Here is a 12005-nt window from a genome sequence, read left to right as displayed (position 1 = left end):
TACTTATTTCACAATTTTCTAAGTTCTATATAGCTTTGTTAGTTCAGTTAGGAATCTTTATTTGATCGAAAAAAAGCACACAGGCTTTAGGTTTTGTGCTCAATGAATTGGAATATTTGATTGTGTGGTTTCCAGGATTGTGTTTTTGGTTGATCTGCAGGATTGAACTTTCTTAGAAAAGGGAGAACAGCAGGGAGCTAGCATTTTGCTTCAATTTTGTAGTGGATTATTCAGGTCTGAATCTGCTCATAGATATCCTAAGTAAACTGACCAAGCTCCAGCCTTGATGTGATAGAATGTGTTAGTTTGGTCTGTTAACAGTATCTTCTATAATTGTTAATAGATAGCATGAAATGGCTTATTACTAAGATTGTTGATCTGGTCTGCTGCTTGTAGATACATGTTGCATAGGTAACAAAGAAAGTAAAAAGGGGGTGACAAATGAAAATGGCAGAGGACAAGATTTTAGAAGATAGAAGAAAAAAAGAAAAATTATTACACACTCCAATGGTTTCTTGAATTTTTACAAGATGATTGGAGAACCAATCTAAAGGCAATCACACAATAGCAACATTGTTTAAAATTTTAGACTAGCTTCTTTGTTGTAGTAAATTTTCTATAGTTCATAACATTTCACTTAAAGAATCCTCCAGATCTGTATAATGTCATTTGAAACAAGACCTTAGACATGGTTTGTTATGCATCTCTTTTCTTGCTTTAGGCCATGCACGAGTTGATGTACCAGTCGATTGCATGAGATTTCATTTTGAAATTTCATGATGTATACATATTAAGTATTCAATTTTGACCTTTATATACTACTTTCTTTTTTCCTCGAAGTAAATATGACCACTATTGATTATCACTTTCAATATCTATCTGTTGCAGGGAAGACAGAATACATATATATTAAGGTGAAGGAATCTGCACAATCTGCTTTTGAGGTTCTGTACTTCATCTTTTATGACAAAATCAGTTTGTTTATGGGGATAATCTTGCACTACTTTTTTTGCTAAATGTAATTTTGTAAATTATGAACGTAGATGTTAAGTTTGCTGTTATAAGTTCATTTTAAGTAGAGACATGGATAGGCAGAGGGGCAGAAGGCTAGCACTGGTGACCTAAGTAGATTTTGTGAGAACGGTCATTATGGGCCTAAGATTGCCCATGGATGCTAAACTTACTAAAGCTAAATGGTATTGAAAATGATATATCGTGTTGTGAGACATGAGTTTAGTATGTATGGCTGATTTCTCTCAAGCTTTTTTTATTTCGGAGTAAACTAATGCATGATTTACACTTCAAAGCTCAAACTACCAATAGTAACTAAAACATACGTTATAGTTCATTACAGGAGTTCATATAACCAACTATACACTAAGTGACTAACTACAACACATCTGACCCTAAATAAATCCATCTTAAAAAACAATTCCCACCACTTGATCTACAAAGCCAAAAAGTTAACGTGAGACACTAACATACTCTTTAGAAAGAGTTCTCTCAAAAGAATCTTGGGTCACTTCAAAAGGAAATGTTAATAATTGAGTGAAATAGCTTCTTGATTAATTACTGTTTTTCTTGTTAGTTTGAACCTTTCAATATAAAAATGTCTCTAGCAAGTAGTACATAATTTTTAAGTAGGAGAAAAACTAATTTTTAAGTAAGATGTGGCTCCATAGGTAATAAGAAAAAGATGAGAGTACAAATGATCCTCTTATCATCCATTTTTTTGCTTCTATTTATGATATAGTTAGGTAATCGCTGTAACTTATATCTCATGGTTCAATACAAATTTAAGTCGATTATTTATATATTTCGATGTTATATAGCAAGGAAACAAATTTTGATTGTACTGGTTGGTATAAATTGGAATTTGCTGCTCCAGTTAAGGATTGATAGTAGACTATATTAGGGTTCTCAATTTCAATATGTACCGCTTGGTACGGGCGGTATGTATCGGTCTGAGAGGATATCGGTATGCGGACTGTCCTCTATTGGGCAGTACCAGTGTTTTGACCAGTACTGAAGCGTACTAACCAGTACCACCTTGGATTTCGACTGTTATCAAGGCGTACCGGTCGGTACACCCTGGCGTGGTAGATGAAGGTATTTTTAAGGTTTTAGATACGCCCTGGTGTACCGACAGTATATATCGGTACATACCGTATTGAGCAGAGCTCGGTATGTCGATACAGACCGGTATTCAAAACCCTAGACCATATGGGTTGCTATATGTTTTTTCTATTTTTTTAGGTGATAGTAGGTGGTATAAGTTGGTATATTTTTAGCATATTGGTACTAGACAAGTCATAATTTATCAAGACCAACATTCAATTGTGATTGAAATCATTATTTTATATATATATATATATATATATATATTTATATATAATTTTTCTGGTAGAATTTGAAGATATTTTATTCAACAGAATTTTGAAAAAAGTTGCAATTAGTGGTACCAATACCTGGTTTCATTAGCCATGAGCTGCTTCAACAAAGGAGACAAAACAAAGGATGTAACATCATTCAGTTATCAGCTGCTGAACTAAATTATTGGCAAAAGAATTATGAATTTATGATATTTTTCTTGTGTTGCCTAGTACTGATAAGAAAGCTCTGGAGTTGTTGGGGCTTTAATTACATGTCAGATAGAGGGGATTTTTTTGCCCTACCCATTAGTTGTGTATTCTCTAATAAGAGAAATTATCTATCAAAGATAGCCCTGGAGTTATCATAGTTTAAAATTTAAATCACATTTCAGATCAAGGGGGAACATTCCTACCCATTTATATCGTCAATATTCACTCCAAAAATTACCAGCAAATCAGTGGCATGATTTACCAGCTGATTTAATATGTAATGGATCATATGAAAGTTCTTCATGAATAATGATAGTGTGATACATTACTTCACAATTTGTAAACTTATTGGAAGTGATGCTCTGTAATGATAATTTTTTTTATGGGTTTAGAAATGCTTCTAAGTTGCTATTCTACATTTTATAGGTGTTAATTGAAGATCTACCAAGTCTTCTGACTAAGATCTCATTTCCAAAATCAATGCGATGGAACTCCCAGGTAAGATAGGTTGTTCCCTTTTTCTGTGCAGTTAGAACTTGCTAATTGCATTCAAGTGTTTAATCTTATTCTTGAATGGCCATTAGGTTTCAGAACTAAGGTACCAGTGTGCTACTGTTCTTTTTTACTTCTGTGCTCTCCATCGAATCGGAATTCTATGAAAGTTTTCTCCATCTATTGTCTTCCATTATCATCTTTAATAAAATATTACACTTTGTTATCAATTTCTAATATCCAAATAAGTTTCTGTTCTTCTCCAGGTTTTGTTATTTTTCTTTTATTCAACAGGCAGCAAGGTTTATGTTGTCCATTGTGTTTTTTGAATTTTTTTTTTCATTTTGCACAGTCCTATGTTCCTATCAATGTTGTTCATGACTGATTATGTCTTTGTTATGCTTTGTATTTTTCATGCTATTGCAAATGTGACAACATTTTATAAGATTTCCTTGCATGGCTACTCTAGTTGCTGTATGATTTTAATATTGATGTGTTGCCCTTATTGGATGGTCTGTGCTAGTCCACCTATACATTTGGTTATATATACTCTATAATTTGCATGCTACACTGTGTTACTTATTATGTATTCTTTAAAGTTTAAACAAAATAAGAGAAGAGGACTTTATCAGGTTAGCCATTTTACTCTTGATTAATTTTGATTGATTGGTCCTCTCCTTTCTTGAGATATCCATGCCCTAGTCTCCATGTTATTTGTTTATGTTTATATCTTAATAGTAAGATAGAAGGGATTACTTTATGAAGTCAACCTTTCTATTTTTGACCGAAGACTTCTCTTCTTTTGAGACAGAAGACTTCTCTTCTTTTGAGATAGATTCAGGTTGAAGGGTGAGCCTGGAGGTAGTCGATGGCAGCAGGAGGCAGCGGGTTGGGCCTAAAGGTGCTGAGTGCAGGTGTACTATGTGAGGAAGAGAAAGAGATGCCCCTTGGGGTTTGGTTGGGTGATAAGCTTTTTATTTTGGAGAGAGGAGGGGGGAATGTGTGTGGAAGGAGGCAGCGGGTGGGGGCTAAAGGTGCTGGGCGCAAGTATACTATGTGAGGAAGAGAAAGAGATGCCCTTGGGGAATTGGTTGGGTAGTTGGATTTCTAGAATTATAAAAATAAAACTGTAAAAGATAAAAAAAAGGACTTACAGTCTGGTTCACAAGGCCTACGAGGTGGTAAGCTTCTTTTAGAACCTCCCATTCGGTGTGGTCAATGTGCCGGTGGTATGAAAGTTCTGGTCTAGTTCGCCTGATATGTAGAATCATGGTTCTTACCTTTTCCATTTTAGTCAATTGTCACACTTCAGATTCAAACCCTAAAAGAAAACAAATGACGTAAATTATTGTTTTGAAATATTTTTTAATTAAAACAGACTGAAATTCTTCATATAATGAATTGGCAAAAAGGTACTGGCATGCCTCTGTGCCACAAAATTACAATCCCTACTTTGTATATTCTATGTATCAGAATTCAACATGATAAAGCTGATGTCACCATAAATTATTGCTCATTTATTTATTTTCTTCTATGCCTATGACACCTATATTAAAGTATCCTAAAATATATAAGTTACTTGTGCAACATTCTCATATATATGGAGTAAACATGTACCCAGAAGAAATATTTCAATTAAAGATGATCAGCTATCTTTCCTTACATCGTCTAGCCTCTTTGTAGCAATTTGGCTTCCCATTTTAATCCTTAATTCTATGAATGACAAATATTTATTAAGGTAGCATTTTATCAAACATTGTTTTGTGCCATGTGCACTAGGTGCCTTATGCCATATACATGTATTAGAAGATCACATTCTCCAATTCTCTGTTTCTGATATCTTCTTTACTAAATTGTTGTATGATTTATCTATTTGGTATAGTTTGTTATAGGATTTATTAAATTATTTCAAATGCAGGTCATGTTTAGTCGGCCAATTCGCTGGATTTTAGCACTGCATGGGGATATGGTTTTGCCATTTGCTTTTGCAGGAGTTTCAAGGTAATTTATGGTAGTGACAGAAAGGTATCATTTCTATAAAATTTTCATTTCATTTGCAGCATCTTTTTGTATACCTCTCTCACCATCCTACACCTTGTTTTAATTCTATGAAATGTCTGTTCAGTATTCATTATCAACATCAAGTAAGATGAGTGGAACACTTCTATTCTATTCCTGGGGCCCTGGACTGATTATTGATCTTTATAATTTATTCTTGTATTTTGGTAGCAAAGTTTTTGTTAGTAGTTATCAAATATTTATATCTATTTGCCTTTGTCGTCTGTACCTCACTTTACGTATAAATGTATATATATTATGTGCATATAAATATATGCATATTTCTGTCAATACATATATGTACACATATAGACAGATAAATACATGTGTCGATAAAAAAATTCATTCTTATTGAATTTTCCATTAGAAAAAAAGTAAAAAGTGCATCAGAAGAAAATGCAAATTTTTGTTGGACATTTTTACTGGTTTGGTGCTTCCTATATGTAAATAGTGTCTCGCATTATCTATTCACCCTTTGCAATCTTAATTTATGTTTTGATTTGGAAAATTGACCAATGAATCTTGATGTGTAGCCCTGCCACAATGATATAAATGAAGGTCACTACTAAAAACATAGGCTGAAATCCCTGGGTTGAATGACACAATCTGCATCAATTCATTTAGAAGATGAAGATAAGAAATAACTATCTTGAAACTCAAGTCTAATGGAGGTGCCCAATATAATTGACATTCTTCTACTATGCTAGGCCTCATTAGAAATGTCAAGGAATGTTGTAGACTTGCTGTCAATTTTTCATTGCACAAAAAATGCTTCTGCCAATTTAGAAGGCAAGCTGCTGAAATCAAAAAGATAGGAAGAGTAGGTGGACCCTTCATGAGAGGATGGTTAACTTGCTGATTAAACAACAAGAATGTTTGCTGCTTTGAGGACTCTCCCCAAGAAAATATCAGAAATCCTTTTTCTAACATAAGAAACAACCAATTCTGCTGCACCATTAAACTCCAAGTTTACATTTTGCAATTCGCAGAGGAAGCACAGATTTCTTCTCGAGGCGTACTAGCAGCAGCCACTTTCAATGAAATAAACTTAAGTTTGATCACTTTTTGTCGCTTTATTAGCTATAATAATTATGTGACAAAGGTTTACCTTACATGAATATTACAAAGTTGTTACGTGAATATTATGCTGTTCTTGAAACCATATGCTAAATAGCAATATGCTTGGAAGATTTCTTTCATAAATTTACATGGTGGATAATGATATCTACCTAGTTTAGTGATTTTTCTCATGCAAATTGATGTTTCTTCTATTTTTTTAATGCTAAAAGTGGGAGGCAATCGTGTGGGCTTCGTAATTCATCTTCAGCCATACTTGAGGTAATTAATCTAATTATTTTGAGATTTATTGTTTAAACATCTCTAATATGTGGTTTTATATTTGTGAGTTTTCAAAGGACTGCAACTTTAAACCAAAGTAATTATAGGTTAACTGCCAAAGTTTGTTATTCTATTGGGTTTATTTGATAAGAAGCAAGCATATTCTTGGCATCTTTTTGTAGTGTTATCATGCTTAGGTCTTTATATTATAAATTTATAATATTATCTTGCTTTTGTTTTTATATAAAAAAATATGGGTATATATTGTTTTATTTTCAGTTAGTTTGTGTAGAAGCTTAATGTTAGCAACCTTCAACTACAGTCCCAACAAGTTTTTATTTGATACTTCAATCTTTAGGAACCTTATTAGTAGCCTTTGGCTTTTGCTAAGCTCTGATATGATGTCTGCCTCCTATTTAGTATTTTGTTTCTTTGAGGGAAAGAAGGTATCTTTTAAGGGAGTCATAATGGAGAGAAGAGAGAGATAATCAAGAGGTAGAATAAGAAACATAAGATAGAAGGATAAGTTGTGATAAAGTGCATCAGGTCATATAGAGAGGGATTACATTACCTTGAGAGGGACTTGTTTTTTACTTTATCCTCAATTATACTTGAACAAGAATACTGAGCCTAATAGTTTACCTTTGAGCCAGTTTACATCATTTAAAACAGGGTTTGCCGTACCGAGCCGTACCGCCCGGTACGGGCGGTATGTACCGGTCCGACAAGTTTTCGGTACGCGGACCGACGGTTACCAGTCCGAGGTACTGTAGCAGTTACTGTAGCACTCAGGTGTACCGCTCGGTATACCGTACCGTACCGGTACCGAGCCCAGGTCGAAATATCGGTACGGTACGGTATTACAAACCTTGATTTAAAATACTAAATTGAGTGCAATTCGCCTGGTATTAGTTGTCCACAATTTGGTGCATGCTCAGACTAGCATGGACAGCTTGTTTGGAGTTATAATTGATTTAGGGTCCCAACTAAGGATTCAAATCTTGGTTGTACAGGTGAGTTCAGACTCATATTTACCAGTTTGACCAAGGGCTTGTTTTGGACCATATATGTCAATACTGGTCAGTATTTATGTACTTATGTTTGGACCAGGGTCTGTCGTACCGAGCCATACCGCCCGGTACGAGTGGTACATACCATGGTTTGCAGTACCGGTCCGTACCGCCCGATACGGGCGGTACGTACCGGTCTGACAGGCTTCTGGTACGCGGACCGCCTGTTACCGGTCCGGTACTGTAGCAGTACTGTAGCAGTACGCCTGAATATATCGCTCGGTACACCCAAGTGTACCGAGCGGTATACCGTACCGTACCGGTACCGAGCCCAGGTCGAAACTCCGGTACGGTACGGTATTGCGAACCTTGGTACATACCGTTCCGACAGGTTTTCGGTACGCGGACCGACTGCTACAGTACTCGGTACACCTAGGTATACCACTCGGTACACCTGGATGTACCGCTCGGTATACCGTACCGTACCGGTACCGAGCCCAGGTCGAAATACCGGTACGGTACGATATTACGAATCTTGGTTTGGACCATATGTGTTGATAGTTACCAAAACTGGTTCTATACTGAAATTTTAATCCTTGGTCCCAACATCCCCCAAACATCAAGAAGCCCACACTCCATTGTCCGGTTGAACCTACAAAGTGGTTTAGCCAGGATAGCGTCATTATTGTATTTACTGTTGTATCAGACTTTAATGGCCATACCTAAAGTATTAACCCTAAACATGCTCTGCAATGCTTTAGTAACCAGTCCTCTTTCAACCCCTCTTTCTCTGTTCAACACGTAAACGAAAATAAGAAAAGAAAAATCTACCCATGGTGTAAGCTTTTGATTCAGGGAATCACTATTATCTGTTGACTTGTGACAACACTGTCCTGCCATGGCTCTACTGGAGGGATGGTACAAGTTCATTGTTTGATCTGGTAGACATCTGGCGTTGTTCTTTGCTGTTGGCCCTAGTGATGCTGTTATGGAATCCTCAAATTTGTTGCCTCTGGCTTTGGAGACAAGTGATGACGACAATGAATAAGGACACTGTTAATTATTTTGTTTTGTTTTGATTTGTTTTAGGTTTTTCTACCTTGGTTCTTTCATGTCTTGTCTCTTGTGTGCTTCATCATTTTTTTTTTATTCTTCCAGTACATTGTTTTGGATGTACACTAAATTAATTCTTTTTAGCTTGTGCTTTTAATTCAGATGTTGTATGCTTGATTTTCTTGTTAACGCTTCCAAATAACTTTTTTTGTGCATATTTCTTTATCCTGTTCTCACATGTTGCTACATCCAAGGTTCATCGTACCACGGTATACCGCTCAGTACGGACAGTACATACTAATCTAATAAGAGGTCGGTATGGGTGATACATACCAGTTTATTGGTATATCCCACTGTATTATGTGTCGATTTATCAATATGTACTATACTGGCGACTGGTCGATACATTGGTATCGACCAGTAAGGCGAACCATGGGTACATCAACCAACAACCTTTGGGAACCAAATGAAAAACTCTGTTTTAGTTGACTTTGGATTTTTGTCTAGTCTATTTTGATTGCGGCAGTGAAAATCCAATCATTTAGTTCTGTTCAGAAATCTGGAAAAAAAGCAGTACCTATTTGAACCAAATATTCACCTAGCCTTGGACATCTATTGGAGTTTGGTTATTTTATTTCCATTAATAATTATATAGTTAGCTCTCTTTAGAGGCACTTCTGCCCCTTGAAGAAGGGAAGCTCCTCCTAGGAGACAATTTGCAACACCTTGTTTAAGGGGTGTATTCTAAAATAGGAATGAAATCTACATGTTTGTTTTTTATTTATCTGTCCAACTAGATATACCAGAACCAGTATAACCCTTAGCAAACCAGTTTTAATTTGAACAGTGTCGTGTCATTTTCTTCATAATTGCTCACTCATGCCAATAAAAAACGGTGCTGATTTTAGTCTTATTGAGTATTTCCTACTGAAGGCCACATACAAATTCCATTCATCTGTCGGTTTCCTGCATCCACTTTTTTGCACTAGATTCTTCACTTGCATAGATATCCTTCTCTTCAAATGTATCCCTTGTTAACTTATGTCTTCTTATCATGTTCACATGAATGCTCTATACATATTACTGCTTTGCCTCTTATTTGATGCCGTCTACATAGAGTTGTACGTTTGTAGTGAATAAGCTACTTGGTCTGATTTATGACAAACTTAATAGCAAATGTACTATTCTCTGCAGCAATTAATCATCTTGCAATACTTAAACTATTGTGCTGTATGATTGAGTGACTATTTTCTAGATATTGTTGTGAAAGCCAATTTCAATTATTATTTGTAAGAATCATCTCATTAAGATGCAAAGTTTATGCAATCTGCCAAGTTCTATATATTTATTTTGGTGTCATTTGACATTCTATTAAAATGATCTACACCCGGATTTGTCACTCAAATGTCATGTTCTTTGCTTTTAATCTCTTGTAATTGCATTTATCAGTACGATTGGATTTTAGTCTTTTTTTTCATCTGTGTCATCAGTACACTATCCTTTTTTTAGCTAGTTTCTTGCTCCATGGATTGGTTCAGAAAAGTGCTAAATTTAAAGATTGCTTTTATCTCAGGTAGAAAGTGCTGAGTCATACCTGCATAAGATGATGGAAGCTGGCATCTTGATTAACATTGAGGTATATGCCTATTATCTTTTTTGCTTGATATCTTAATTAATTTTTTTTGGAAATAAGGGCTAAGTATAGTGCTATATGCATATTGTTTTTGAGTAATATGTCCTGAACATCCGTGCCCTGCAATTTTACTGTTCTGCCTGTTCTTCACCAAATGTATATATACTTATATAGTGGAGTGACTGGAGTCACATGCAATTATTTTCTTTGCAATCATTTGTGGCAACGATTTTCAAAGTGATGCATGCTTTTTTCTTCATCTACAGTATTGCTTGGTTTGCAACTTTTAGTTTTATACACATCTCATGCCATATTTAGAAGTTAACCATTCACAATTTGCTATGACAATCCCAGAATCTGCAGGTCAAAACAAAGATTAGTGGCAAATATTCCTTTATTGTATATCAAAATTGATGATAAAATGGTTGTTGTGTTTTATGATTTTTAATGGCAGGAGCGCAAGGAAAAGATTTTGTGTGATGTTGATTCATTGACTGCAAGCATTAATGGTTATGTTATTATGCAGTCTAGCTTAGTTGAGGAGGTATGATGGTCACTTTTATCAATTATAATGAATTTTTTATTTGATATTGAAAAATTTATAATGATTATAACTAGGTTGTAAATCTTGTGGAGGCTCCTGTTGCCATACTTGGTAGATTTGATGAATCCTTCTTGGATCTCCCAAAAGATATATTGATTATGGTATGTCATGACATTTTCTACAAGTACTGTGATGCAATCTCTCTTGTTTAATTGTTTTTATTATGATTTCCCACATGCAATAGGGATTTGTTTCTTATTTTCTGATATCTTTTCATATGTTTTTGATGATTAAAAGCTTAGTTCAGTTTTATATCAGTCCTCAATTAGACCTATATGGTGATGGTGCCAGCCCATTTTGTCTGTTGATATGGGGTGGTACTAGCTGAACTGGTTTCGGGCCTATCTAAACTGAGGAAAATATTATATATATATATATATATATATATATATATATATATATATATATACATATACATATATATATATATACATATACATATATATATATAATACATATACATATATATATATAATACATATACATATATATATATATATATATATATGCTTAATAATGAATCAAACTATGATTTTAAGATCTATTGTAAGCCATATATTAAGAAAACAGTTGTAAAAACTAAAAAACTTGAAAAGTACTGAGTGGACGCATGATAAATGTATCACAAGCATATCCTTGTAAAGACATAGTTAAAAATTAAAAGTACTTGTTGTCTTTCTAATGGCTGCTAGCACCAAATGGATCATCATGTTGCAAATGGTAGGTCAAAATCTTCAATGTGACTTGATAATATATCAAGATTTTAATTATGAGGAATGCATGAATTATGTTACTCCAGTGACATTTGAGGTAAAGTAGCAAGAGTCATGACGTTTTGGTCTTTAAATACAACTGGGATGGTAGTTAATCACTATGGATGTCAATTTAGGTTGCTGGGGCAAGGAAGGTTTGAGCACATAGGGTTAAGGAAATCGCGTTGCACCAGCTGTTGAGTGGTAGACCTGTGTGGATATAGGTCGCATCTATAGGGTTCTAGCATGGATTCAGTCTGATCTGTGCGAACCTAGCCTAGATTCTAAATGGATTTCGGTTAAATCTGAACTTTTCTTTGCCATATCTGAATAAATCTTGGATGGATCTGAATAGCTCTTGTCCAGATTTGAAAAGTTTGCTCGGACTTCTGTAAATCTTGATCAGGTCCAAGTAGATCCAGCTTAGAGTCAAATAGATTTACACTAGATTTATGTGGGTTCAGCCACTTTTCAACAATTAAC

The 12005-nt window shown here is 34.8% G+C and overlaps 1 protein-coding gene across 5 annotated transcripts in view; it reads left to right on the top strand.

The window, feature by feature from the left end:
- Positions 1–12005, top strand: part of LOC135608352 (glycine--tRNA ligase, chloroplastic/mitochondrial 2-like) — a 53856-nt gene that overhangs the window by 23563 nt on the left and 18288 nt on the right. For all 5 annotated transcript variants that reach the window (XR_010485496.1, XR_010485497.1, XM_065101163.1 and 2 more), the window contains 7 exons: positions 889–944; positions 3009–3080; positions 4993–5075; positions 6422–6470; positions 10107–10169; positions 10621–10710; positions 10785–10871. Coding sequence is in view for 3 of the 5 variants with exons in the window: in XM_065101163.1 (XP_064957235.1) it covers positions 889–944; positions 3009–3080; positions 4993–5075; positions 6422–6470; positions 10107–10169; positions 10621–10710; positions 10785–10871 (500 nt within the window). In the remaining 2 variants the exon portion in view is untranslated. The remainder of the gene's footprint in view (positions 1–888; positions 945–3008; positions 3081–4992; positions 5076–6421; positions 6471–10106; positions 10170–10620; positions 10711–10784; positions 10872–12005) is intronic.

The sequence above is a fragment of the Musa acuminata genome, chromosome BXJ1-2, assembly GCF_036884655.1.
Source record: "Musa acuminata AAA Group cultivar baxijiao chromosome BXJ1-2, Cavendish_Baxijiao_AAA, whole genome shotgun sequence".
In the NCBI taxonomy this organism is placed as follows: domain Eukaryota; kingdom Viridiplantae; phylum Streptophyta; class Magnoliopsida; order Zingiberales; family Musaceae; genus Musa; species Musa acuminata.
Note: the sequence above shows the minus strand (reverse complement) of the source record. Positions and strands in the feature narration are given on the sequence as shown.